Consider the following 26,241-nt stretch of genomic DNA (forward strand, 5'->3'; position numbering starts at 1 on the left):
GCATTTCCTTCTTCAGAGTGAATTCCAGGGAGTTTTCAAGCCTTAGAGTCGACCTCCTTTGCTGTCCCTGACCCCTCCCTGCTGCTCGGCCGGGCCGGGCTCGGAGGCCACCCCCGCCCCGGCTTTGGCGTTGTCGCAGCTCGCTGGCTCCTTCTGCGTGGACTGTCTCCGGGGCCCGCTGCTCCCGCGCCCAGCTGACTGCCCGAGTCCTGAGCAGGTGGACACCGTCCACACACCCGGGGCCTCCAGCTGAGCTGCGCCCATGGGGTTGGTGCCTCTCACCCAGGCCTGGTTGTCCACCTGGAGTGTCCCTGCTCTGTCCCTTCCAGCCCACCCTCCAGGTGGCTCCAGGCCCAGCTCCCCAAAGGGCACCCCCACCACGTCACCTGCAGCTTAAACGCAGGTGGTGGCTCCCCTTCTCTGCGATGAGTCCAGATGGTGAACGTGGCCTCGGGGGTCTTTCCCAGTCACCACCTGCGCACCTCCGCGCCTCACCCTGCCAGACGAGCCTCTAGGAAGGGCCTCCACCCGGACCAAGCCCGCGGGCGCCAGGCCCTCTGCTGTTCACTCTGGGCGGTTCCCAGGGCCGGAATTCCAGTCTCCCCTACACAGTGTTCTCTGCTTTGGCCCTTCCTCTGACTTCCTCCTTTGTGCTCCCATCTCTCAGATGTTTTTTCCTCCTCTGGGGCACCTCTTTCTTGCAAGCTGTTTATTTGCCTCCCTTACGCCGACCTCTCGCTGGGCTGTGAAGGGCTGAGGGCAGGTTTGACGTTCAGCCCAGCTGGCCCGGCAGTGCGTTGGGCAGACAGGTGGGGAGAGATACTGGAGGACCCTCCCTGCCTGCTGTCAGGCCGCACCTTCACATCGATTATTTATCGTGAGGACAGTATGATTTATTCTTCTGTATCTCAGTTTTCAAAGAGAGGGAAGAGGACTAAAGATGGAAACACAGGGGTCTGTGTGAGGGTCACCTGTCCCCAGACCCCGCATGTGCTTGGGAACTTGCATGGTTGCTGGAATGTGAACGTATGGTTCTAGAAAGTTAGGTATTTCAGAACAGGTGCCTAGACCACAGAGGCTCTGAAAATGAGTGTGCTTGCAGTCATGGCCCCGTTTTACATCAATTAAGCAGAGCCCTGGGCTTCTGGTCTGCGGCCAGCCCAGGCCCCAGGGCAGTCCCCGCTGTCCTTCATCCAGCGACTCACTCGTGTGGGGTCTTGAAACAGTCATTTCAGGACTTGGACACACTAGGTGTTGTGTGCTGAAATACGAATTTCATGCTGAAGAATTTATGTAGTCTGGTTCTTACTTTCTAAATAGAATCTTCTATTAGTTACAGTGAGAAAGGGGACAGTTAAAACCTTTTAAGACCTTCCATCTTCCCACCTCTGAGAAAGGAATAGTAATTTTATGTCATTTCTTCAGGTTTACTGCCATAGCGGTAATGTAATACATCTGTACAAGTTACTTCACAAAATGCTCCTGGAACCGAGCCTGGCACTGAGTAAATACTGGATAAATATTAGGCAGAAGGGCATCTTAGAGGTGAACGTTCCTCACCAAAGGGAAGAGCCCAGACCCCTCTGCCGCTCCTTTTAAACGATGCTCCTTTTTGGGTCAGTTTTTCCTTGTGCATGAGAACTCGGTGATTGTCCTTTATCGCCTGCTCATGGCGTTCCCTGGGGTCAGAAGGAGCGGAGCAGGTGAGGGCGAGAGGCGGGGAGGCGCTGGGGCTGCCGGAGAGCCTTGAGGCCGAGTCAGCCCAAGGAGCAGACAGAAACCAGCGCTGAGCCTTTGACCCCACTCACCGGGTGTGGTCGCCTGTGTCACAGAGGAAGGGCCCGGAGGGGAGATCCCAGCCTCCAGCGGGTTGGCTGCCAGGGCAGTGTCAGGGCTGGGTTTGGTTCCATTTTCTGAATTCCGGAATGACAGTGTAGTCAGTGCCGTAGGCCTGGGGTAGGAACCGCAGTTGGAAAATGCCTTTGTGACAACGAGTTCTGTGTAGAGGCTTTTCCATATTGAAGTACATCCACATGGCCACGTGGTAGGGTGGCTGCTGTGTGGTCGGTTACCACGTGCTGGTCCCTGCCCTTCCCTGTAGCATCAGTTTCTTATTTTAGTATTTAGGTCAAAATGCCAGTAAGAAATTGACTACTTTATTAAAAATCAGGGGAGTACTTGCCTTCCAAGTCTCATAACACATTGTGTTGAATTACTTCCAGCTGCACTGTAGCCAGCTTCAGCGTGACAGGTCGTGGTATCTTTAGGAAGTTAGGGCGGGTTTTAGAAGGAAAAATTTCCAAGGATATGGACAGACCCCATGTTCAGGCGAGCGGAGGTTTTGTTGAGCAAAGCCCGGGGCTAAAGGACAGCTGTGTGAACCAGGAGCTGATTGATTGCCGGAACCAGCCAGAGTCCGAAACCCCGTGGAGGACGTTTAGCCCTGAATCCTCAAGCTGTGGATTTCAAGTATTTTATTTACTTATTTTTGTTTTTATTTTGTGTTATTTATTTATTTTGTTATTTCAGAGTGTTTTTTTTTTCTTTGAAGTCTAGTCAGTTTACAATGTTGTGTCCATTTCTTGTTAACAGCATATTGTTTTAATTTATTTAAGTATGAACTTGCTGTTTAGCTATTTTATATATAGTAGTCAGTATCTGCAAATCCCGAACTCCCAATTTGTCCCTTCCCACCCCTCCTCCCCTCTAGTAACCATGAGTCTATTTTCTGTGTCTGTGAGTCTGTTTCTGTTTTATTCATTTGTATCATTTTTTAGACTCCACATATAAGTGATATCATGTATTTTTCTTTCTTTTTGACTTACTTCAGTTAGAATGACAATCTCCAGGTCTATCCATGTTGCTGCAAATGGCATTATTTTATTCTTTCTTACGACCCAGTAGTATTCCATCATATATATATATATATATACATACACACATACATCACATCTTCTTTATCCAGTCATCTGTTGATGGACATTTAGGCTGTTTCCATGCCTTGGCTGTTGTAAATAGTGCTCCTGTGAACACTGGGGCACAGGTGTCTTTTCAAATTAGAGTTCCCTCCAGATGTGTGCCCAGGAGTGGGACTGCTGGGTCATATGGTAAGTCTACTTTTAGGTTTCTAAGGAATCTCTATACTGTCCGCCACAGTGGCTACACCACCTCCATTCCCCCCAGCAGTGTGGGAGGGTCCCCTTTTCTCCACAGCCTCTCCAGCATCTATCATTTGTGGGCTTTTTAATGATGACCATTCTGACTGGTGTGAGGTGATACCTCACTGCAGTTTTGACTTGCGTTTCATTGATAGCTAGTGAGATTGAGCATTTTTTTCATGTGCCTATTTGCCATTTGTATGTCTTCATTGGAGAATTGCTTGTTTAGGTCTTCTGCCCATTTTTGGATTGGTTTTTTGTTGTTGTTGTTGTTGTTAAGTTGTATGAGCCGATGAAGTATTTTAAAGGAGCCATCTGTCGTTAATATAGTTGCCGTTGCCCTGAACTCGGTGTGCTGGCAGAGGTGTGCTTCACTGCAGATTCCACGCCACAGGAGGCGTCCCGGATGGCCTCACGCCACGCACACTGGCCAGAGCTGAGCCGTATTTTATCATGTCTGAGAGGTGATGTGCTCTCTCTCCCTCAGTCTTTTCAAGTGGGGTATTTTCATGATCATTCATTGTCCATTTCTGAAAAGTGTTCACACTATGTGGAAACAACCCATGAATATCGTCTTCCCGTTTTCTTTTTCAGAGAGTGACGATCTTCAAGATGAAGACTCTGGAAAATGTTCGGTTCTCCGCAGGAACTACAAAATTTGAAGGAAAGACAATTTTTGAAAGGAAGTTGTTTTGAAAGTATGTTTACAACTAACTGATACTGTTGACAGTTTTTTTTGAAACAGTAAAAGACTTTGAGAAGATTGTATTTATGGTAAAAGGAAACTGGAGTAACAATGAGGCCAAAGACTTTCCCTGCCACAACGTACTCCGGGAACAGCCGGCAGCGGCTGCAGGAGATCCGGGAGGGGTTGAAGCAGCCCTCCAAGCCCACGGCCCCGGGGCCGCCTGGGGGCCCTGGCAGCGACGCAGCCCTGGACGCCAAGGTCCTGGGCGGCAAGGATGCAGCCCGGCAGCAGCAGCAGCAGATGAGAAGCGCCCCGAAGTTCGGGCCCTACCAGAAAGCACTGAGGGAGATCAGGTACTCCCTGCTGCCCTTTGCTAACGAGTCGGGACCCTCGGCAGCTGCAGAAGTGAACCGACAGATGCTGCAGGAGCTGGTGGACGCGGGCTGCGACCAGGTGGGTGTGAGCTCCCGGGGTGCAGGCGGAGACTGCGGAGAGCCTTGGGGGGGTCTGGGTTAAAGACCCTAGTTCCTTTACGTGCACCATCGGACTGTTGTCCACCTTCTCTCCAAGCCCGTCTTGTTAGCTGCTTTCCTTTGCAGGTGAGATCAGAGGTTTCTAACTCTGCTGAAATTGTGTCAGTGTCTTTTCAGTTCTGCCCTTGTGACGTTGCGAAGGGCTTTCACATGCAGCCCTTTCTTTCTTTGGGGTTTGTTTGGGCTCATTCTGAGCTGTCGTGAGGAAGAGACTGGCTTCCTTAACTACTTTTGGTTTGTGCCTTTTTTGACTTGCTTCAGGGGAGCATTGATTAACATGAACTGGCTCTTTTTTGACTCTTTCTTCTTTTAAGAAATAGCATATATGCTATTACAGGAGATGTAACTGTATTAAGGAAATGAGAAAGACTAGAAAACAGAGCTCGAAGAGTCATCCAAATGGTGGCAACGCAGCCTAACTTCTCAGCTGCTTAAGAGTAAAGGCCAGTTAGTGGAAGTGGCACCAGTTATGCACAGACACGCAGCTCACAGCTGCACATTTATGGTCCTGTTCCCGCGGCTGAGGAAGACCCGCCTGGGGGCAGGACCGCGTAGAGGGGGCTCACGTCTGCCCAGGTGAAAGTGTAATTAGCGCGACGGAACCGGCAAGAACGCGGCCGCCTCGGGAAACGGCTCCCCCTGTCGTCCTCAGAGGCAGAGCTGCCTGGGCTCAGAAGCAAGCTAGGTAACATGGTAGGACGCACGCTCAGAGCACATCAGGGTGGCCTGAGCACTTCTGGTTTCCTTGAAATGACCTAATTATGTATGGCTGGCGTCCCAGCCCCAGGAGCCGGAGTAGAGGGACAGCGCCCTCCCAGGTCCCAAAGGCCATCCCTCACCTTGCGGCTCCTGGCCTGGGAGCCTGCGTTTCTCAGATGGTGTTTGTGAGACTCATCGCGCAGTTTTGTGGGGCTTCCTTGACACTTTGGGATGTGCTGGGATTAACTTGGGGTCACAAGCATTGTTGGTTGGGAGCTTTCAGGCAGCACAGGGCCGATGGACACGGTGCAGGGCGTAAGCCACGAAGGCATGGGCTCTGTCACTGCGAAAACACGAAGCTAAGTGCGCTGCCCCGGCAGTCGGCGCCTGATGGCTCTGCAGGTGGGCAGGAGCGGCCCTGGGGAAGCACGGAGTGAGGCTGCAGGGACTCGCAGCCCAGCAGCAGAGCTGAAATCTTCCCTGAGTTACTTGCAAACAGAAGAGGTAATTGAGCTCGTGTTCCTCGCAGCTTTGTTTCAGCCGCGATAAAAAGAAACGAATCAGGCAAACAGTCCTGAGTGCAAGTGGATCTCACTGCGGGAAAACGTGCTAGTGATAACCGCGGGCGGGGGGTGATGAGGCTGGTGCCATCTCCAGGGCAGCGAAAACAAATACGGTGAAGGTAAGGGTTGGGCGCCAGGCAGTGCCATCAGCATTAATTTATATTAATTTCAAACAGAAAAGACTTCATTTACCATATTTAATTCTCCTCAAATAACCCGTCAGTTTGGTGTATAGTGTTAGTTAACTTTATAAATAAAACTGTGCCGCCTTCACTCACCCTCAACTCCGTCTTTTTCCGGTCTGGTTAGAGGGTGCGTTTGCTTTCAGAGGGTTCTGTTAGAAAGTCATTATGTGAGTCCCAAGCACGGGGAGACAGCGGCAGTGCCCCTGGGCTTGGGTGAGCCGTGGTGAAGCAGGTGACGAGAGTCCAGGGTGAGGGGCGCAGGGACGCCTGTGGGGCAGCGACCCCTTGTCTCCTGGGACATTGCCCTGCCACTTGGGCCAGGTTTCTCTGTATCTGAGTTAAGTGCCGTTTTTAACCCTGTATTTATCAGGATGGCAGTAAACCACGTGCTTTCCCAAGGTCGTATGGGGCCTCGGTGGTGACACTTTCACACGCAGTGTATGTCTGTTGCATATGCACGCACACCTTTTTTTCCCATTTTATTTGGGCTACAACTAAATTTCTGGAAAAAGCTAAGACTATTCATTGTGTAATGCTATAATGTATATGTCAAATGATACAGTGTTAAGATCTGTGCATAAATTACTAGAGACATGACAATTTCTATAAGGAAAACAGAGGCCAATAGATTAACATTCTTAAGGAAGGAGCTGTTCTTTAAATATAGATTTAAAGGATTGGAGAGAGAAGTTTTTTTTATGAGTGTCATATTTTTATCATTGGGTACTCATTGCTGTAAGTGATGATTTAAATCTGGCTTTTACTTTATCTTCCTTGTAAAATGTAGTTTTACTTTTTCTTTTAATCTTTATGGTTCCCAATGACCATATTACCAAATGTTCCCTGTTTTTCTTCCTACGAAGTTTTAAAACCACTAATTTGATTTTGCAGTGATGTTAACGTTGTGACACTTCAGCTTCTCAGAAGCACGTGGCTTGTGTGCCCGCCCTGAATTGTTCTCTCCGTGAGGATGCTCTTGGGGCAGGCTCGCGCCCCCTGGGCTTCTCAGAGTCTGTGGTCCAGCTGGATGGCAGGGCCTCATGGGAGCAAGCATCAGACTCAGTGGCTCCCAGGGGACAGAATGCCCATGGCTCCTGGGCCCTCAGGGTAGCTAAGCAGTTGAGCCTGTGGTGCCCCCTAGAGGAAGACTCGGGTGAGACAGCTCTTTCAGGCTTGTCTGTGGTTCCCCGCGCACAGGCCACGTGCTGTTCTCCTGTGGGCAGCCTGTGTCCTGACCTTCCTCCAGCGCGACCGGCTGTCAGGGCGCCAGGCCCGTGGCAGCTCTGAGGACTCGAGAGCTCTGGCCCGTCGGGGAAGTCGGGAGTAACTGCTGCCCCGGCCTGGTGACAGGCGGGCCTCAGGACTGGGTCCTCTTTGCCAGCGAGGAGGGACTGAGGTGACATGCACGTTCCCGCCTCTTCCTCTGCGGGGGGAGCCGCCTTGCAGGGCTGTTGAGCAGCCAGCACGGCCCTGACCCACGGGTGCGAGGAGAAGGAAGGAAGGAGCATGGAGGCGTGGGAGCGCCCAGCCTGTGGCAGGAACCTGTCTCATGGCGGGTCCTCGCCTTTGCCCTTTTTCCTTTCCTTTTTTTTTTTTTTTTTTAATTTTCAAATTAAATTCGACCCTGCCAAAAAATCAACTGTACCTTTTTAAAGTGGGATTTAAAGTTACTTTCACGGGACACGAGCAAATCATGTTGTGTCACACTCTCCTCCCGGGCTCCTCCTGGTCATTAAAGTAGCTTGTGTTCCTTTTGTAAGTTTGGAAAATATAGAGACGTATAAAGAGGAAAAATTGCCTGTAATTCTATCAGCTCAGATACAACCACTCTGAACATTTTGGTATAAAAATGGCCACTTTTTTTTTTAACTAATTAAAGGAAATTAAGGTAAGTGAGGAGGGATGTGCCCAGGTCAACAGGTAGAAAAAAGCTAATCACAAAAAGTATATCCAGCGTGGTCGCAGTTCCTGTTACCAAAATACACGTGTATGGTAGACCCTGCTCGCTCTCCTGGCCTGAGGTCTCCCCCAGGACGTGTCTTCATCCCCTCACAAGACCGCCACATCCCCTCTCCGCCCAGGCCTGGGCTGCCTTTGGCGGGGGGCGGGGGGCCCTGAGCGTGTGACGCTCGGAGTCTGTGATGCCCACCTGATTGGAAGGCTTCCTGTGGAAGAGAGAAGCTCTGTATTTGTAATGTTGATTACATTTTGAGAAGATGTATGTGGGATAAATAACATGCGAACATTAATTCTGCTTCTACTTTTTTCCTCTCAAATGGAGCTACAAGAAAATGGAAGGTGTCTGTGGCCCGAGTTCGGGTCTGTCGGGCAGTGGTTGGCGGTGCCAGTGGAGGCGGGCGCACCTCGGCCCCCCCGTCAGGCGCCTGTGCCGGTGCTGCCGGCCCACTTGGGAAGGGGCACTTTGATCACTTACTTATTACCGTCGCCATGTGATTTTAAGTGGTAACTTCTGCTCCTCGCAGGGCATGAGATGGAACCAGAGGCATCCGAGAATCTGCCCTCTGAAAGGCAGTCGCTGGTGGGACTGGAGTTTTGCCATTGATACTTGGATAGGTACACACCTCAGTCTTCTGTACGTCTGCATTTCGTAAGAAAGCAGCTTTTTGGTTTTGACGCAGGCTTCAGGTTACCGTGCCGTGAGTTGCTGCTGCTGTCCACCTGCCGGTCCTGCTTCGTCTGGCTTAAGCTCGTTCACGTCACTTCCTGGGGAGCGTGCGGGGGCCCGCTCAGTGGGGGCTCCGCCACAGGATGCCGGGCGCCTGCTTGGTTTTTTCCCCCAAGTCCCCTGATCTTTCCCCCGTAGCCAGTAGCACGAGATGTGGCATTAACTGGACCTCTCTCCTATCCTTTTGGAATTCTAAGATCTCGTTTCTTTGCTGATCCTCAGTTTCGTGAGACTCAGGAGCCAAATGTTGTCGAGAACGCCAGTCCCCGCCACGCGCAGTCCTGGAGCGGGCCATTCCCCGGGGCCCAGGCTGTGTGAAGCCTGCTGGTTTCCCTTTTCTGCGCTTGTGTTTTATTCTACTCCACACAGTGTCTTAGACTTTTTGTAAAGTCTGTTTTCAATTTTTAAAACCCAGGAGCTTTCACATTAAAATTTGGGTTTTTAGCTGCTCTTGAAAAGGAGAAGCCAGCACCTGTGCTTCACGTGGAAGCTGGTCCCAGGGCTTTGGGGTGACTTCTGAGCCCTCTGCCACAGCTCCAGCTCAGTGTTGACACCTGGAAAAGTGTGTCCGAGGGAATCGAATCCCAGAGACAGCGGAGCTCAGCGCCGTCCAGCCTCGGGGCTGCAGGAGCACCTGGATGGCTTCCTCCCCAGCTGGCAGGGGCTCAAGCCCCGGCTTGTTTCTGCATTTTCACCCGCAAGCTACACCCGGTGGGTAAACTCTTAGGTGACTCTTTCATTGCTGGGCCACGGTCAGTACTATTTGAGACTAGTTGTCCAGCAGAGAACTTGAGCCAATCTGCAAGAGAGATTTCTGGGTAGTCGCCTGAGAGGGGGCGCCTGGAAGGCAGACACAGGTGCCAAGGGAGAATGGGCTCTCGGCACCTCGGTCAGTGAGTCACATGTGAAACGACTTGTCCCTGCCTCCTGGGGCTCAGGATGTGGTGGGGACACCAGCACAGGAGGGGCTGTGCTGTGTCTCATTTGTTCTTTCATTCCTGCATTTGTTCACTCATCACGAACCAGGGAAAGGACGGGGGGCTGTGAAGGGGCAGGCAGACCGGACCTTGGTTTTACGGTTAAGTGTGCTGGTGATGGCTGATGGTGGGGTCACACTTCAAACGTTATGCACGTAGAGAGAATAATCTTGCATCTTGCACCTTTCTTTCAGAGACTTTAGAGAAATGCTGTACCCCGCACAGCAGCCTGTGTCCTGCCCGGAGGCAGCTGCTGTCCTGGGCTCACCCCTCACTCCCGCCCGTGCTTTGTGCTGTTACTGCGTGTGCACACTCTGACCCGTCTACAGTAGTGTTTCATACTTTTTAAAGAAACTTTATACAATGTGAGTTTGCAACTTCTTTTTTTCATTCAACGTCACGTTTTTGAGACTTGTCCCTGCTGACAGGTGAGGCTCCAGTTCGCTTCACTTGCTGGATTGTACTGCATGCGTCACGGTACCACCACGACGTGCTCATTATCCTGCTGACGTGTGTTTAAATAGTTCCCGGTTTTCTGTTGTAAACAGAAGTGCAGCAGGGGCTTCTGCGGGTCTTCTTGTGAACATGGGGGGTTTCTCTGGAAGTGGGATTTGAGTGTCTCTGACTTTACTTGGTGCCGTCAGCGTTCCGTGTGCATTCCTCTCCTTTCTCTCCAGGCAGGTCTCCCCGACTCTGTGAACTTGGGGAACGATGGCTTGTCCTGAGCCTCCATCTCCTGCTTTTGGTAAAACACAAGTACTTGCATTGTAGGGTGATTCCGAGACTTGAGGGCCCCGTGCACAGCTCCCGGCTCGCTCTCTGTCTCAGGCCCGAGTCCTCCTACCAGCCGTGCCCGGGGGCTGCGCCCCACGTGGAAGATTCCCCCCCAAAGGCTTGGTCTGCACCCAGGAGTACGGAGGTCCCGCAGGTCTGCGAGGGCCTCCCGGGAACCCAGCGGGAGTCTCAGGGACACGGACGGTCAGTGCGTCTACAGGGTCGCGCAGGCCCCTTTAACCCCACTCCTCCCTCGGAGCTGGCAGGTCTGAGGGGTGCTGACTGAGGCCCGCGTGCTGTTCTCGGCTGGAGGGGGTGCGCGGCAGAAGCTCACCGGTGGGGTTTGCTGGGGGCGTCCTCTCACTACTCTGCCAGCCTCGTTTCGGGAGCCAAGGCTGACTGTGGCCGACAGGAGAAGCCGTTCTTGCAGAATCACGTGAGCGCATGTTGCTGCTCGGCTGGTCTGTCTTCTGGTGTCCTGATGTGGTGACAGCACAGGCCAGTCCTCCGTGCATCTGGTCAGGCGGCGGGCGGTCCTCCCACGGCGAGCCTGCCCTCTGCCCTTCGCAGGCGCCTGTGCCACTCACCCCCATGGCCTGTGGCCTCTCTCTTCGCATCGTGAGTTGAGACAGAAACTGAGCCCTTCCACCGAAGACAGTAGCCAGCGGCCCGTCGTCTTTCCGTCTCTGGTGGCTTCTCTCTACCCCTGTGAGAGTCAGCAGTGCAGGTTCAGACTCAAGGGTGCAGAGCTTGGCAAGCCCTTCCTTCTGGACCCTCGTCCTGAGCTTGGGGCCCTGGTGCTGACCTCAGGGCCCACCTTGAGAGGTGCCGGGGTCAGTGCAGGCGGGGCCAGCCTGAGTCCCGCTCAGCAGGGGAGCAAGGAGCCCGGCCTCGGCCTCTCAGCCCCGCGTCTGTCCAGTTCAGAGCATCCGGGCCTGCCGTGTCCTCCCAGGCTCTCCGCCCGCCGTCCTTGCCTGCCTCCCTGAACCAGGTCCACCCCCAGCCCTCCCCCGTCTGGTCGTCAGCCTGTGTCTCTTAGTGTCAGGTTTCTCCGTGTGGGGAGACCAGGGACCTCTGCTCCTCCGGCTGGTGCTTCACAGAGCTTCCCCAGAATTGCCTCTGTGGGGCCCGTGGCGCCGCTCCCTGTGCTGTCCGGCACGGGCTTCCTGCTGAGTCCCCCAGGGCTCCGCACACCGGGCTTGTGCGTCCCTGGAAGGGGCCATCGGGAGTTCCTTCCTCGCTTCCTGGGGCATAGAGGTTGTCTTAGAGACTTTGGAAAGGGAGGCCCAGTTAACTCTCCTGTGGGTTTGTGTGTTTGCTTGTTGTGGTGGGTTGTACAAGCCAGATTTCAGAGGACCTGCTGTCCTGCACAGGAACGGGTGTGTGCTGGGGGCCCCAGCAGGCCTGCGCGGGAGGCCTGGTGCCGTCTGGCGCGGGGCCCTGCGCTCTTGCCTCTGCCCCAGATCCGTCTTCTCACTGACCTGCCGCTGCCTTCAAACTGGCCCAACAGTCGGCCCAGGCTGTGGCCCCTCCCCACTGTCTGCCCAGGCCTCTGCTCTGACTATGCCCCCTGCCAGGGATACCTTTTCTCTCCTGGGCCTTCCATCTGCCCAACTCGGTCTGCCCTTGAAAAGCCAGCTGTGCCTCCGGCTCCTCTGTGACCAGCCCCGGGGACCTCTCCCTCGGCGGGAGGGTCGCCCTGCCCAGCTCTGCTGGGCCCATCCTGGCCTTGCTGCAAGGCCTCCTTCAGTGCCTGTCTTTCAGGGCCCCTGCTGTGGCCAGCACAGAGCGTTGTAAACTGGAGGCATGCGGTGAGCTCTCTGCCCCATCCCAGGGGAGGCCTGGGGTGGGGGGCCAGGCCAGCTGTCTGACTCCCGCGGTTGTCCCCAAACCAGAATTTGTCAATCCACTCGCAGACAGTTTCTAGGGGAAGCAGAATGTACAGCTCTTCCAGGTCCACCATCAGGATTCCCGCATGTTCCTGACCTTGGCCTCATGGTCTGTAGTTCAGGGTGTGTGGGGATACGACCCCAGCAGTGCTGGTCTGGAGACTGGTCTGCTGGCCTGGCTGTCACGGAGGTGAAGTCCCCGTGGTGGGTGCGGGGCAGGCGGGACGTCTGGCATGTCTGATGGGGCATCTCTGTGCCGGCAGGAGATGGCGGGCAGGGCCCTCAAGCAGACCGGGAGCCGCAGCATCGAGGCCGCCCTGGAGTTCATCAGCAAGATGGGCTACCTGGAGCCGGGCAAGGAGCAGATCGTGCGGGTCGTCAAGCAGACCTCCCCAGGTGAGCCATGGGGCTGGGCGGCGGCCTCCTCCCTGCCAGGAGCCCGAGAACAGAGCCGGCCTGCCAGACCTGGGCCGAGTGGGTAGGTGGGTCCCGGCAGCTGGCTGGTACTTCCTACCTGGTCGGTATAGTCGGTCTGTTTTGTTTTATGGAAGACTGAAAAAGTCTCTGGATTTTAAAATTAGGCAAGCCAACAGGCTGAGAGTAAGAATGTCCTTTCTCTTGGGCCTGGGGAGGAGTCTTTGAGAAAGAGGCTGATTTCACTCGTCCTCAAACATGCTCTCTTCCACAGTGCAGCCTCTGGGGACAGGCTGCCCAGTGGCGGGTCTGTCCAGACCACAGGCCTTGGGAAGCTGTGTGGGAGGGCCCGAGGCACTGGCACCAAACGGCCTGCTTCGCTGGCTATCACCGAGTGTTTCTCTGCGGGTAGAGCAGACGGGACCATTTTGGGGCCCTGAAGTCCCTGGGGGTAATGAGGGATTCAGGATGTTGAGCAGAAGTTTTGCCTCGCTGCCACCCCGTCAAGATGCCTGGGGCTTGGGGTCTGCATCCGCGTGACACCCCTGCACCTGCCTTGGATGGAGGCTCGGTGATGCAGCGGCTAGCCTGGAGCAGAGCTGTCATTTGGCTGTGACTTCTGCTAACGTGACGGCCGTGAGCGTCTTAGCTCTGCCAGGCACTCCTGGGAGGGTCTCTGATGGGCTGGGCAAGGCCTCTTGACTCAGAGATAGCCTGGCTCTGCCCATGTGGCCTTCCCGAGGGCCTCTGGTTGTGGAAGAGCCGGAGCAGCAGCCCCAGGGCCACAGCGGGCATGAGGCTGAGCCTGTGGAACCGTGGGCAGACCCTCTGATGCTGCCTCCCACTCTGTCTGCAGGAAAGGGCCTCGCGCCAACCTCTGTGCCACGGAGGCCGAGCTTTGAAGGAGCTGGGGACCCTTTCCCGCCCTACCCCCAGATGAGCGGGGCAGCCTACGAGGGCCCAGCCGCCCTGGAGGAGGCGCCCCGCCAGTACTCGGACTTCCTCTTCGCGGGCGCCGGCCCTCACTGCGGGCCCGGCCGGCAGCACCAGCCCAAAGGCTATGAGGCGCCCCCACTGCAGGGCCCGCACTACCGGCCCCACCTGCTGGTGCCCGGGGAGGGCCTGGGCTACGGCATCCAGCGCAGCCCCTCCTTCCAGAGCAAGAGTCCGCCGGAGGCAGGCGGGTACGCCAGCCTGGCCACCAAGGGCCCGGCCGTGCCGCCTGGGGCTGGCCACGCGTTTCAGCCCACAGGAGCCACGGCCGGAGCCTACACGCCCCACCCTCACCACAAACAGGCCCACCAGGTGCACGTGCTCGGCTCCCGGGGGCCCGTGTTTGCAGGCGACAGCCCCCCGCCCAGCCTGGTCACACCCTCCAGGAGCAGCCTGAATGTGGACCTGTACGACCTGGCCAGCCCCTCAGCCCAGCAGTGGCCCGGAGCCACCCTGACCCGGCGCGACTCTCTCCAGAAGCCTGTGGCCTTCCTTCCCGAAGGCCCGGTCCCCAGCAGGACGAACTCTTTCAACAGCCACCAGCAGCCGGTGGCTGTGCCCCTGCGGGCGGGAGCACCAGGCAAGGCCGAGCCCTCAGTGTCCTCCCCTAACACTGTGACAGCCGTGACGGCCGCCCACATCCTGCACCCGGTGAAGAGCGTCCGCGTGATGAGGCCTGAGCCCCAGACAGCCGTGGGGCCCTCCCACCCGGCCTGGGTGCCAGCGCCCACCCCCGCGGGGGAGAGCCTGGCCTCCAAGGACGAGCACCCCCTAACCCTGGGGGGCGCCAGCGCCCACCCACTGGATGTGGAGTACGGGGGCACCGAGGCCAGAGGCCGGCCCCCACCCTACCCGAAGCACCTCCTGCTGCAGAGCAGGCCAGAGCAGAGTGACGTGGACCGCCTGTGCGCGGGGGTGGAGCAGGGCCTCCTGGGGGGCCAGGCCACTGAGCCCCCAGACAGGGCCGACAAGGGCCAGAAGGGCGCCAAAGGCGAGAAGACAGGGAAAGACAAGAAGCAGATCCAGACGTCACCCGTGCCGGTTCGGAGGGGCAGCAGGGCCGAGGAAAAGAGGGAGTCCCGCGTCAAGAGCTACTCGCCCTGCGCGTTCAAGTTCTTCATGGAGCAGCACGTGGAGAATGTCCTGAAGACCCACCAGCAGAAGGTGGCCCGGAGGCTGCAGCTGGAGCAGGAGATGGCGAAGGTGAGCCCCCGACCCCGCCCGCCTGGCCTGGCCGGGCCGCCCGGGGTGCTTGGCTCTGCCTTCTGCACCTCCCTGTAGGCCTGTGGTCTCGGGGGGGGTCTGGTTTTGGGGGACAGCTTGGACGTCCCCTCTCAGGATGGGGAGCTGGGCGTCACGTGCCCCGCAGGGCAGTAGCAAGTCCATTTTCGTGTTGCTTCCTTATTCCTGACAAATTCGTCAGTTTTACTAACTAGTAACAAAATGTTTTGAAAGAGTAGAAACCAAGTTTGAGGTTTTATGAATTGAAATTGTGGGATTTATAAGGAAAAGTACATCTCGCAGTGACCTGTCGGTTCCTTCCTTTAAGCCTCTGGTTAGCAAATAATGTCTGAAATACACCTTAGTTTATGCTGAACTGTTAGAGAAAGTAATTGCTAATTAAATTATTTGAATTAAATGCTGCAGTAAATTTGAATAACACAAGGCCAGTGGCTTCAAATTCTAAGAATAAAATCTGTGTTCTTACTTTCTGCTGTCCCATTTTCATTGACTTTTTTTCTGTTAGTTTACTCATTTTCCCCTGAACTGTTAAATTATTACACTGCCCTTAGAGGAATTTTGTGGTCCCCTTTCCCACAGGCCTCCTTTAGAAGTTTCCTTTAGTTCTTAGAGTCTGAAGTCACCTAGAGAAACAGCTCTCTTGTGCTTCTCTTTGGAGTCCAGATTTGTGTCTCTGGATTTGAGGAGCAAAAGCAGGAAATACATTGCCTGTGGTGTCCGGGCCCCGCCTCTGCCCCTGTTTCCTCAGGCAGGCTGGTCCCTGCTGTGGGGCGTGTCCCCTTGGGCCCTGCTGCACAGCCCCTGGCGTGACTGTCCCTCACTGTGCTCTGTCCACAGGCGGGACTGTGTGAGGCTGAGCAGGAGCAGATGAGGAAGATCCTCTACCAGAAGGAGTCCAATTACAATAGGCTGAAGAGGGCGAAGATGGACAAGTCCATGTTTGTGAAGATAAAGACCCTGGGCGTTGGCGCCTTCGGGGAGGTGTGCCTGGCCTGCAAGGTGGACACGCACGCCCTGTACGCCATGAAGACCCTGCGGAAGAGGGACGTCCTGAGCCGCAACCAGGTGGCCCATGTCAAGGCCGAGAGGGACATCCTGGCCGAGGCGGACAACGAGTGGGTGGTCAAGCTGTACTATTCCTTCCAGGACAAGGACAGCCTGTACTTCGTGATGGACTACATCCCGGGGGGCGACATGATGAGCTTGCTGATCCGGATGGAGGTCTTCCCTGAGCACCTGGCCCGCTTCTACATCGCGGAGCTGACGCTGGCCATCGAGAGCGTCCACAGGATGGGCTTCATCCACCGGGACATCAAGCCGGACAACATCCTTATAGACCTGGATGGCCACATTAAGCTCACGGACTTCGGCCTCTGCACTGGCTTCCGGTGGACTCACAATTCCAAGTACTACCAGAAAGGTACTGTCTTCCAGCGGCCCCCGGCCCCCGGCCCGGGACCCTCGTGTGCTGAAATCACCTGTCGCTGTGCGATGGCATAGTTTGGTGTGACAGGCTTTTCTCCCTGAAGAGTTAGTTTGATGTGAGGTTTTTTTTTTAAGTTAGTAGACTCAAATTTTATTAAAATATTTTTAGGACAGTAGGTCATAGGGTGTCTTGGGGCTTCGCTGAGGAGCCATCACTCTGCCCTGTTAAAACGAGCCTTGAAAATAGGCCTCGCGGCCTGCCAAGGAGCCCCCTCTCGGCCGGAATCCGCCTGTGGGCAGAACGTAGCTGTGGGTCGGGCTCAGCACCCCCTGGTTCTGCTGCTTGGGAAAGTCAGACATAGCGGGTCGCCATCTAATTTTGGCTTGGATTCTTGAAATAGTTATTTTAATACTGTAGCTTCTGTTTTTTACTTCAAGCTAACCCTTAATCACTTAATCCTTTCCCGTTTCCTGGCACTGACGTCGTCTGTGTTCGTGTTTCCTAAACCCTCATGCTTTTCCACGTTCATCTTGAAACGTGTGTCAAACGGCTGCTGTTCGTCTTTCTCGATGGGCCTGAGAGGCGCTGGGGATGCCATCCCACAGTCACCTGGCCTTTCTCGCCTGGCGTGGGGCACCTGGCACTACACCACCATCCAGCACAGGGCACCCGGCACGGGCGCCCGGCTCAGGGTACAGCCCTGCGGCCGCCTCACCGTGGTCCCGCCTTGGCACTGGTGTGGACCTCGTGGCTCGGGTTCGGGCCCAGGACCACGGGCAGAGCTGTGGGAGATTTCCTTTTCTCACTGTGTCAGGAGCTGAGTCGGATTACTTTTCCTTTTGAAGCTGTGGGTTTGCTGCATTGTTGAGGAGTGAAAGTTAACTTTATTTTTCATCCTTCTCTCACTGCCCCGATTCCGGGGTGGAAGGGACCCACACCAGGCAGGACAGCATGGAGCCCAGCGACCTCTGGGACGACGTGTCTAGCTGTCGCTGCGGAGACAGGCTCAAGACCCTGGAGCAGAGAGCCCGGAGGCAGCACCAGAGGTGCCTGGCTCACTCCCTGGTTGGGACCCCAAATTACATCGCCCCGGAGGTGCTCCTCCGAAAAGGTGTGTGTTCTAGCTGTGCGCCTGAGCAGGGGGGTGACCTTTGAGGGCCCCCGCTCCTGCTTTCCAAGCCTCCACGCACCCCATTGAGTTCGTGCTGTGGGAGCCGAGGGTTGGACTATTTCCTCGGCAAACGAGCCTCTGGTGTCGCCTTCTGTCTTGGAGCCGCCTTTGCTTCCCGGCTGCGTCCACTTGCCCTTTCCTGGGCTGGGCGTGTTGGACCGGGTGCAGCTGTGGACCTCCTGCCTGGAGGCCGGAGGGTGTCTCCAGGGCTGGTTCTGAGAGTCGTGTGATGGCGGGGCTCTGGGGTCCCAGGCTCCCAGCGCAGCCCCCGCCTTGTTGTCAGGCTGAGAGTACAAACACGGTTCCTCCAGCTCCTGCCAGCCCAGAAGGGCCTTGAGGGCCTTGAGGGTAGGGTTTGGGGGCGACAGGCACCCATGCCCCAGCACTCGCCTGCCCGTGCACAAGGGGCTCTGACGGTCGGCTGCAGGCCCGCAACTGAGGTGTGTGGATCTGAGCCGCTGGCCTACGTGTCCCCGTGTGTCACTTCAAGTCTCTGGAGCTGGCGGACCCGGCCAGGCCTGCTTTCCCTGTCGGCCGTGTGACCTGAGGCGGCCACGGCCACTGTGAGAGCTGAACCTCTGACAGCGGGTGGTGAGGACACCCCGTGTCCGCTCCCCGCCATGTGCAGCGGGAGGCGGCGGCAGGGTGGCGGCAGTGCCCTCGGCAGGGACTCGGGGCTTGGACTGTGATGTGGGCCCTGCAGGGAAATGGGAGAAAGTCCAGGAAGGTCAGGCTGCTCTGCCGGGAGGGCTGCACCCCGGGGTCCCTCCCTCCTCACCCACACTCTTCCCCTCCTCCCAGAGCCCTGTGGCAGCCCTCAGCATGCACCTCACCTGACCACGGGCCACAGCATTTCTGCTTTGTGGTTTCTACTGTTTTAATCCGTGTCTGTCTGTGTTCTTTAAGAACTTAAGATCCCGGCTAGTCTTGTCACTAATGGTCACAGTAATCTTTTTAAATTAAGAAGTCTTATTACAAAGGCAGCCTGTGCTTATCACAGACTGATGGTTGAAGACGACACGATGGCTCTGCTCTGAGCCCCTGTGCGGGAGGCACTTGGTAACACGCGTGCAACTTCGGTGCTGTCCCGCTTAACAGTGAATGAGTCTTTTCAGGATTTCTGAGAAGAACCTGTGTGCACGTTGGAATTGAGTGAGACTCTGTCTTTCAGGGTACACCCAGCTCTGTGACTGGTGGAGTGTCGGCGTGATTCTCTTCGAGATGCTGGTGGGGCAGCCGCCCTTTTTGGCCCCAACTCCCACAGAAACCCAGCTGAAGGTAACTGAGCAGATGTGGTCTGCGGGCTGCAGGCACGTGGCTTTCTGACGGAGCCAGGACAACAACTGACCTTTTATTCCGAGTAGTGTAGGAGTGTCAGTGATGTAGAATGGGATTTTAAAAGTAATACTGTTATTACCCTGATGGACAGTTTTTATTTTAATAAGTGGAGACGCAGAGTCAGACCTGAGTTTTGATGTGCACGTGTGTCTGAAGTTTTACTCGAACCACGGTCAGCTGCCCTCTTGGAATTCCCAGGTGAGAGCTAGGAACGGGTGGGGCAGGGAGGCCGGCAGGTTCCCCGTGCAGGACCGAAGCTCCGAGGACCGTGCGGGAGGGAGTCAGGGTGTTGCTGGGTGTTACCTCGCTGCCGCTTCATGCGGTGAGGCACTATGCGTATTTCTAATACTCATCTCAAGGAATTAAAAAGTTTTCCTGCCAAGTAACTTAATGCTAATAGTTCTAGAATGATGGCCATCTACTCTCAGAAATGAATGGCTCGGTTACTTCAGGGGGATTGCGCAGGGAATCTGATGAAATCTTTGGGACATCTCAGAACAAAGCTCTTATGTGTTCATTGACAATTCAATTTTTATTTTTTAGTTTTTTGGCTTAAACAACAGAAATTTATTGTCCTAGGCTTCCACAGGCTGGAAGTCCAAAGTCAAGGCGTCAGCATGACTGATTCCTTCTGCGAGCCGCGAGGGGAAGCCGTCTCGGGCTCTCTCCTCACGTCCTCAGGCAGGCCCCAGTCTGCAGACAGCCACCGCCTCCGTGTGTCACTGACAGTCCTAGGAAGCATTCCTGCGCCCGGAGTCCACAGTAGACCCGAAATTAATACTCCCTAAATTAGAGAAACCCTGAATTAAGGCTTGGTTTCGCTGCAGCAACAGTAAAATTGGAATTTGGTATTACCTGTATACTAACTGAATTGCTGAACCACTCACCGATTTGCCTGCCTGATAATAGCCTAGTTTTTAAAACTGTGATAAAATTTACCATTTTAACTACTTTTAATTGTGCAGTTCAGTGGCATTAAGTACATTCACAGTGTTCACAGCAACCATCCCCGCCACCTGTTTGCACTCTCACCCTGCCAGACAGGAGCTTTACCCGTCGTCGGTCACCGGCGCTCCCCTCCTCCCTCCCCCGGCCCCCGGTCCCCCCCCACCTCGTCTCTGTCTCTGTGAAGTTACCCTCCCTCGGCCGGGTGGAATCACGTGACTTTCACGACTGGCTTCGTTCACTTAGTGTAATGTCTCAGGGTTCATCCGTGTTGTAGCAGGTGTCAGGATTTCCTTCCTTTTTAAGGCTGAATAACATTCCATCCGTGTAGTACTGAGGAGTATTACACGGCACGTGAACAGCATTCCAGTTTATTTATTCATCCTCTGGTGCAGACATTTGGGTTGCCCCCACCTTTCGGCTGCTGCGGGTGGTGCTGCTGTGAGGGTGAGTGTGTGAACAGCTGTTGGGCCTGCTTCCAGTTGCTTTGGGTACTTCCCGGGGCGGGACTGCCGGGTCCCACGGTGGCTCTGAGTGTAACTTCCTGGGGCGCCTCCATGCTGTTTCCGAGTGGCTGTGTTCCCACCGGCAGTGCACGGAGGCTCCTGTTTCTCCCTCCTTGCCAACACTTGCTTTTCTTTTCTTTTTTTAATTAATAGTAGCCCTCCTGGTGGGCGTGCTGTGCTGTCTGACTGTGGTTGGCGTCTCCCTGAGGATCAGCAAGGTTGTGCTCGGTGGCTGAGTGTATGTCTTCTTTGGAGAAGTGTCTGTTCGGGTCCTTTGCCCTTTTTTAATCAGGTTGTTCGTGTTTTTGCTGTTGAGCTGTAGTTCTTTATGTATTCTGGGTGTTAATTGCTCATCAGAGACATGCTTTGGAAATTTATTATCCCATTCCATGGGGTGCTTTTCACTCTGTCGATGGTGTCCTTTGAAGTTTATTTTATGTACTTTACATACTTACTTTATTTCCTGTGCTTTTTGTATCATATCCAAGAAATCATTGCCAAATCCGGTGTCATGAAGATTCTCCTTTGTTTTTGTCTGTGAATTTCACAGCTTTGGCTCTGCTGGACCACCTACTCAGGTCCAAGCTGCCCTCGAACCTCTGCCCCCAGGCCATCCCCGCTTACTTCGGCCTTGCTTTGCCCCGGCTCCACGCATGAGCAAGCAGTGCCCTAGGCGTCCTGCTCACGGAGACGCGCATCTGTGACAGGCGGGTTTCCTGGTTTGTGTGCTGGGGCGCCCTCACCTGTGCCACAGCCACGCGGACCGCGGGGTAGCTGCTCAGGTCCTTGTGCATCTGTTCTGTTCTCCCAACATGGAACTGTCAGTCTTTTCTTTTTTAATATTTATTTCTTTAAAAATTCTCAATTAGTTTAGTTTATTTCTTTCATTTTTATTTTTAATTGAAGTATGGTTGGTTTGTAATGTATTAACTTCAAGTGTGCAGTGTAGTGATTCAGCTACACATGTGCATATATTTCTTTTCATACTCTTTCCCATTGTAGGTTATTATAAGGTACTGGATTTAGTTCCCTGTGCTCTACAGCAGGACTTTGTTCTTTGTCTATTTTATATACAGTAGTTTGCATCTGCAAATCCCAAACTCCTAATTTATCCCTCCCTGCCTTTCCCCCTGGTAACCGTAAGTTTGTTTTTCATGTGTGTAAGTCTGTCTCTGTCTTATAAATAAATTTGTGTCATCTTTTTAAGATTCCACATGTAAGTGATACCATATGGTATTTGTCTTTCTCTGACTTACTTCACTTAGTATGACAATCTCTTAAGTCCATCCACGTTGTTGCAAATGGCACTATTTCATTCTTTTTTATGGCTGAGTAGTATTCCATTGTGTAAATGTACCATGACTTCTTTATCCAGTCATCTGTGGATGGACATTTAGGCTGTTTCCATGTCTTGGCTTTGGTGTATAGTGCTGCTGTGAACACTGGGGTGCAGCTGTCTTTTTGAATCAGAGCTCCCCCCAGATACACACCCAGGAGGGCGCTGCTGGATCATTGGGCAGGTCTGTTTTTAGCTTTTTACAGAATCTCCGTACTGTTTTCCATCATGGCTGCACCAAACTGCGTTCCCACCAGCAGTGCAGGAGGGTTCCTTTTCTCCACATCCTCTCCGGTATTTCTCCTTTGTGGACTTTCGGATGACAGTGTGGAGTGACACCTTGCTGTAGTTTTGGTTTGCGTTTCCCTGGTATGTGGTGACATTGGGACACAGTCGGGTCCTCTCACCTCCGTCCCGGGGCAGCACTCGCCGGCTGCGAGGGTGAGGAGGAAGGAACCCGCGGTGTGTTGTCCCCGCAGGTGGTCAACTGGGAAAGCACGCTGCACATCCCCGCCCAGGCCGAGCTGAGCCCTGAGGCCCGGGACCTCATCGCCAAGCTGTGCTGCTCGGCGGAGCACCGGCTGGGCCGGAACGGAGCCGCCGACCTGAAGGCCCACCCGTTCCTGGGCGCCGTCGACTTCTCCAGTGACATCCGGAGGCAGCCGGCGCCCTACGTGCCCAAGATCAGCCACCCCATGGACACCTCCAACTTCGACCCGGTGGACGAGGAGGGCCCCTGGCAGGCCGGCAGCGAGGACAGCACCAAGGCCTGGGACGCGCTCGCCTCCCCGGGCGGCAGGCACCCCGAGCACGCCTTCTACGAGTTCACTTTCCGGAGGTTCTTTGACGACAACGGCCACCCGTTCCGCTGCCCGAAGCCGGCGGGGCCGGGGGCGCAGGCCGAGGGCTGCCAGCCCGTGTATGTGTAGCCGGCAGGCCGGCCAGACAGAGCTTCGTGCGGAGGGCTCCGTCTGAGGGTCTGGTTGGGGCCGGGGGGGGTCGGCGTGGCTTTGAATTGGCTTTTGAGGACCTTCACGGCATTAAAACAATATTTTTTACAATTAGTACAGTTTAGAAAGAGCACTTATTTTGTTTTCAGCCATTTTTCTGACTAGATCATAGGGACCGGTTTTGACCAGTCGTGCTGCTGTCTTCTGCATTTGTGTTTTGCCCACAGCACTTGCTCACGTTTAGGGAAGGACGTAAAACTGAAGAACATGTGATAAGAAATCTCTGTGCAATAATGTAAAAAAAAAGATAACACTGTTCTGATGTTACTGATACGTGTTATTCACACAGTGGTTTTTGTTTTTTATTTTCCCCACATTTCAGACTTGCGACATGATGTTAAAGCTGCTTTTGTTGTCGTGTTCTGCCGCTGTTGTGCATCAGCGTGGAGTGGAAGGTGTGAGCGGGCGATCGCGCAGGGCGGCTTCAGGCGTCTGGTGTGGAGGCAGCGCTGCGTGGACAGGGGTTTTCTCTTATAAGTGACCGTGTCTTGCCGTTCACAGCAGGCTCTGTGAACACGTTTTTACCGAGTGTCTTTGAGTGAGACCTCCTGGACCGTGTGTGACGCTGCGTCGTGTGGCGACCCCTCGCCGTGGTCGTGCCCCTTACTGTCTTGCTGAGGAGATGCACGTGTAACTGAGACGCGGTGAGGTTTGTGTGTGTGTCTTGGGTGTGACTGAATTCTCTGGGGGGGCTTGTCCTCGACTAAACTTGTATACGTCAAAAGGGATGAACTCAGCTCTGCCAAAAAATGAAGTTCCTGGCGGAACCCTGTCCGTCCTGCCGTGGGGATGCTCTCCGCCTGGCCCTGGCCGCAGGCGCGGAGAGGCGTGATCCCCAGGTCCTCCCGCATCCTCTCCGGTGTGCTTTGAAGTATCAGTCTTATTTCTAACCTTTGTAAAGCTGCAAGGATTATTGAAAGTGACGTTGGAATAAAAAAAAAAGTAAGCCATACATGCTTTCTTAGAAGCGCAGGTGTGTATATAACTGCATAGATAAACACAGAATATTCTTACTTCAGATTAGTATGATTCCTATTCAAAGTGATTTATATTTGAGTAAAAAGTTCAATCCTTTTTTGTTTTTTAAAATCTGATGCATCATATTTTTCATTATATTATTCCACATATTTTCCTTGAAGGTTTTCGCATCATGTAGCCATTACTTAGCGTACATCTAGGCAGCAACACCTAAAAGTCTGTCCACGTCTGAACGTCACAAACAGACTCCTGTGTACTGGTTTACACTTGTGTGAGTGGCCCGTGTCGTGACTGCCCGTGGTTTCTCTGTTTCACAGTAACGCCGTGTATTTACGCTCTGACGGACTCCATGTGGTAGGTTCTTTCTCAGGAACTCAGTGTAACTATTATTTATTGATATATCATTGCCTTTGAAAAGCTTCTACTGGCACAATTTATTATTAAAATTTTGAATCCAAATCCCTCGGAGTCAGATTTTATTGGAATTTGTGAACTTTTGCTTTTCTTGGCGCACTGTGACTCCCCCGGGCTGTCCCCGTGATCCCCACGGAGCCGGAGGGGAGCACGAGGGAGGGGCCCCCACATGGGTCCTGTCCTGGAGGGGCTGGGGTGTGTTGGGTCACAGCTCGGCATCCAGTTCAGCGTGTGGTTCCGTGAGCCAGCGTCCCTGCCAGAAGGTGGTGACAGGTGTGCCCCATCAGGACTGCTGGGTGGGTCACGTGGGGTGCCGGGTCAGTCGTGCGTAGGAGCTCATTCTCTTGCTTGCGGCAGAACTGGAGGGCAAGTGTAATAGCCCACCTCGGGTTTGGAAGGGTCGGTGGTTTTAAGACACTGAGAAAACGCAATGGTTTGACTTTGGGTTGGTCTTTGAATAGTTACAATCGTGTGGTCACCAGCGGGCAGTACTGTCCCCGGGAGACGCCCTCCCCTGACCCCATCCTGGCGGGCCAGGCAGGGCCTCACTGCCCTTAGACTCCAGGTCGGGAGAGTGTGTGATGTGATTACGGCCCCTTTTTTATACCGAAAAAAAAAGTCCACATGAACTTAATAATCACCTTGTTGCTTCAATTGCTTTGTTTTCTCTGAAACCACAGGTGTTTGCGTTTTTGTCCCTCCCTCCCTCCCTGTCCCTGCTGCAGCGGAGCCATCGGACCCCAGCCTGCTCCCCAGGAGCTGTGCGCCCAGCCCAGCCCGGCCGCAGCCTGGACCAGCGCCCGTCCAGCCTGGCGCACAGCCACCGCCTTGGAATCCTCTCGGTCACTTTCCTGTGTTGGGTCCTGTTTTGCCAAATAATGCCTCTTCATTTGTCTTGATTTATGTCTGGAAAAACACTGGAGTTCTTGCACGTCTGAAAATGTCCCTTTTCTACTTTATTGAAAATATAAATAAACATGGAATTCTAGGATGGAAGTCGTGCAGCGTTTTGGAGGCATTAGTCCTTTGTCTCCCTGACTCTCTGTCCTGCTGAGGGACCTCTTCTCCCTGCCTGGCAGCCCTCAGGACCGTCTCTGTCCACCAGGCACGCAGGGCGCAGCCGGGAGATGAGTGCCCTCCAGCCCTGGGAAGTGTCCTTGCATATTTGAAGCCCCACCCTCCCCGCAGGTTCTCTGACTCCTGCGGCTGGACCTCCTCAGTGATGCTCTCAGTTTCTTACGCCTGTTGTCCATGTGTTTTTATTCTACTTTCAGATTTCATGTCAGACCTTTGGGGGTGAAGGTCTCGCCTTTCTCACTCTCAGGAGCTTGTTCTTGTTCTCCTCAGCCTGCCGTGGTTTCTGTCTGTGTTCATTACCCCTTACATTTAAAGGGTTTCTTCGTCCGCTTTGCGCGTGGCCTCTGTTCCCTCCAGGCGTCTTGGTGTTACCGTTTTTGCTGCTTGCTTCTTTGTTTTGCTCTTTCTCTAAATTCACATTGGAGACTTTCTAAATGACTCTGGCCGTCTTTTTTTTTTTTTTTAAATAGCTTTAATGAGATACAATTCACATAAATAAAAAAAATCCACCCATTTAAAGTACACAGTTCGACAGTTTTTAGTACGTTCACAGACTTGCACGGGCATCAGCACCATCAGAGAACGTTTCCATCACTCAGAAGAGACCTGGTTCCCTGGGCCGTGACCCCCTCCCTTTGTCATGCGCGTCCCAGTTGCCCCCTTAGGCAGCCACTAAGCCGCCTTCTGTCTCTGCGATTTGCCTTTCCTGGCACATCACGTGAGTGGAATCATCCAGTGTGTGGCCTCAGGTGACCGGCCTTCCCCTGAGCAGCCTGCCTTCAGGGTCCATCCGTGCTGTGGCGCATCAGGATGTCGTTCCTTTTTGCTGTTGAATCGGATTGCGTGTGTAGCTGAAGCCCCGTCACTTACGCTCCATCAGCTCATCCTGCCCTCCCCCAGCCCCACTGATCTTTGTTCTGTCTGCACAGTTGTGGCTTCTCCAAATGTCGTACAGTTGGAATCACACGGCGAGTCAGCCTTCTCAGGTTGACTTTCACTTCTGTGCGTTGTCTCCTTCGCTTCTGTGCGTTGACGTCTCCTTCGTGGCTTTTCATGACGCGACAGCTCATTCTGTTTCAGCCCTGAAGAATGTTCCGTGGTCTGGATGGGCCACAGTTTCTTCATCCATTCACCCAGGGGAGAGCACGTTGGTTGCTTCCCAGTTCAGGCAATTATGAATAAAAGTTCTGTAAACATCCAGGTGCAGGTTTTTGTGTGGACATATTTTTCGGCTCATTT

General features: G+C 54.2%; 1 protein-coding gene across 5 annotated transcripts in view; it reads left to right on the plus strand.

Annotated features, from left to right (window-relative positions):
- LATS2 (large tumor suppressor kinase 2) overlaps nt 1-24,916 on the plus strand; it is a 33,475-nt gene extending 8,559 nt beyond the window's left edge. For 2 of the 5 annotated variants that reach the window (XM_032496466.1, XM_032496468.1), the window contains exons 2-9: nt 3,753-4,299; nt 12,416-12,548; nt 13,423-14,762; nt 15,639-16,221; nt 17,156-17,338; nt 18,570-18,676; nt 22,003-22,442; nt 22,856-24,916. In XM_032496466.1, coding sequence (XP_032352357.1) covers nt 3,955-4,299; nt 12,416-12,548; nt 13,423-14,762; nt 15,639-16,221; nt 17,156-17,338; nt 18,570-18,676; nt 22,003-22,442; nt 22,856-22,868 — 3,144 coding nt within the window. In that variant the 5' untranslated portion in view covers nt 3,753-3,954 and the 3' untranslated portion in view covers nt 22,869-24,916. Of the gene's footprint in view, nt 1-3,488; nt 3,623-3,752; nt 4,300-12,415; nt 12,549-13,422; nt 14,763-15,638; nt 16,222-17,155; nt 17,339-18,569; nt 18,677-22,002 lie in introns of all 5 variants that reach the window. The other 3 variants (XM_032496470.1, XM_032496467.1, XM_032496469.1) reach the window with 3 other exon arrangements.
- Nucleotides 24,917-26,241: the final 1,325 nt, after the last annotated feature.

The sequence above is a fragment of the Camelus ferus genome, chromosome 14 (genome assembly GCF_009834535.1).
Source record: "Camelus ferus isolate YT-003-E chromosome 14, BCGSAC_Cfer_1.0, whole genome shotgun sequence".
Classification (NCBI taxonomy): domain Eukaryota; kingdom Metazoa; phylum Chordata; class Mammalia; order Artiodactyla; family Camelidae; genus Camelus; species Camelus ferus.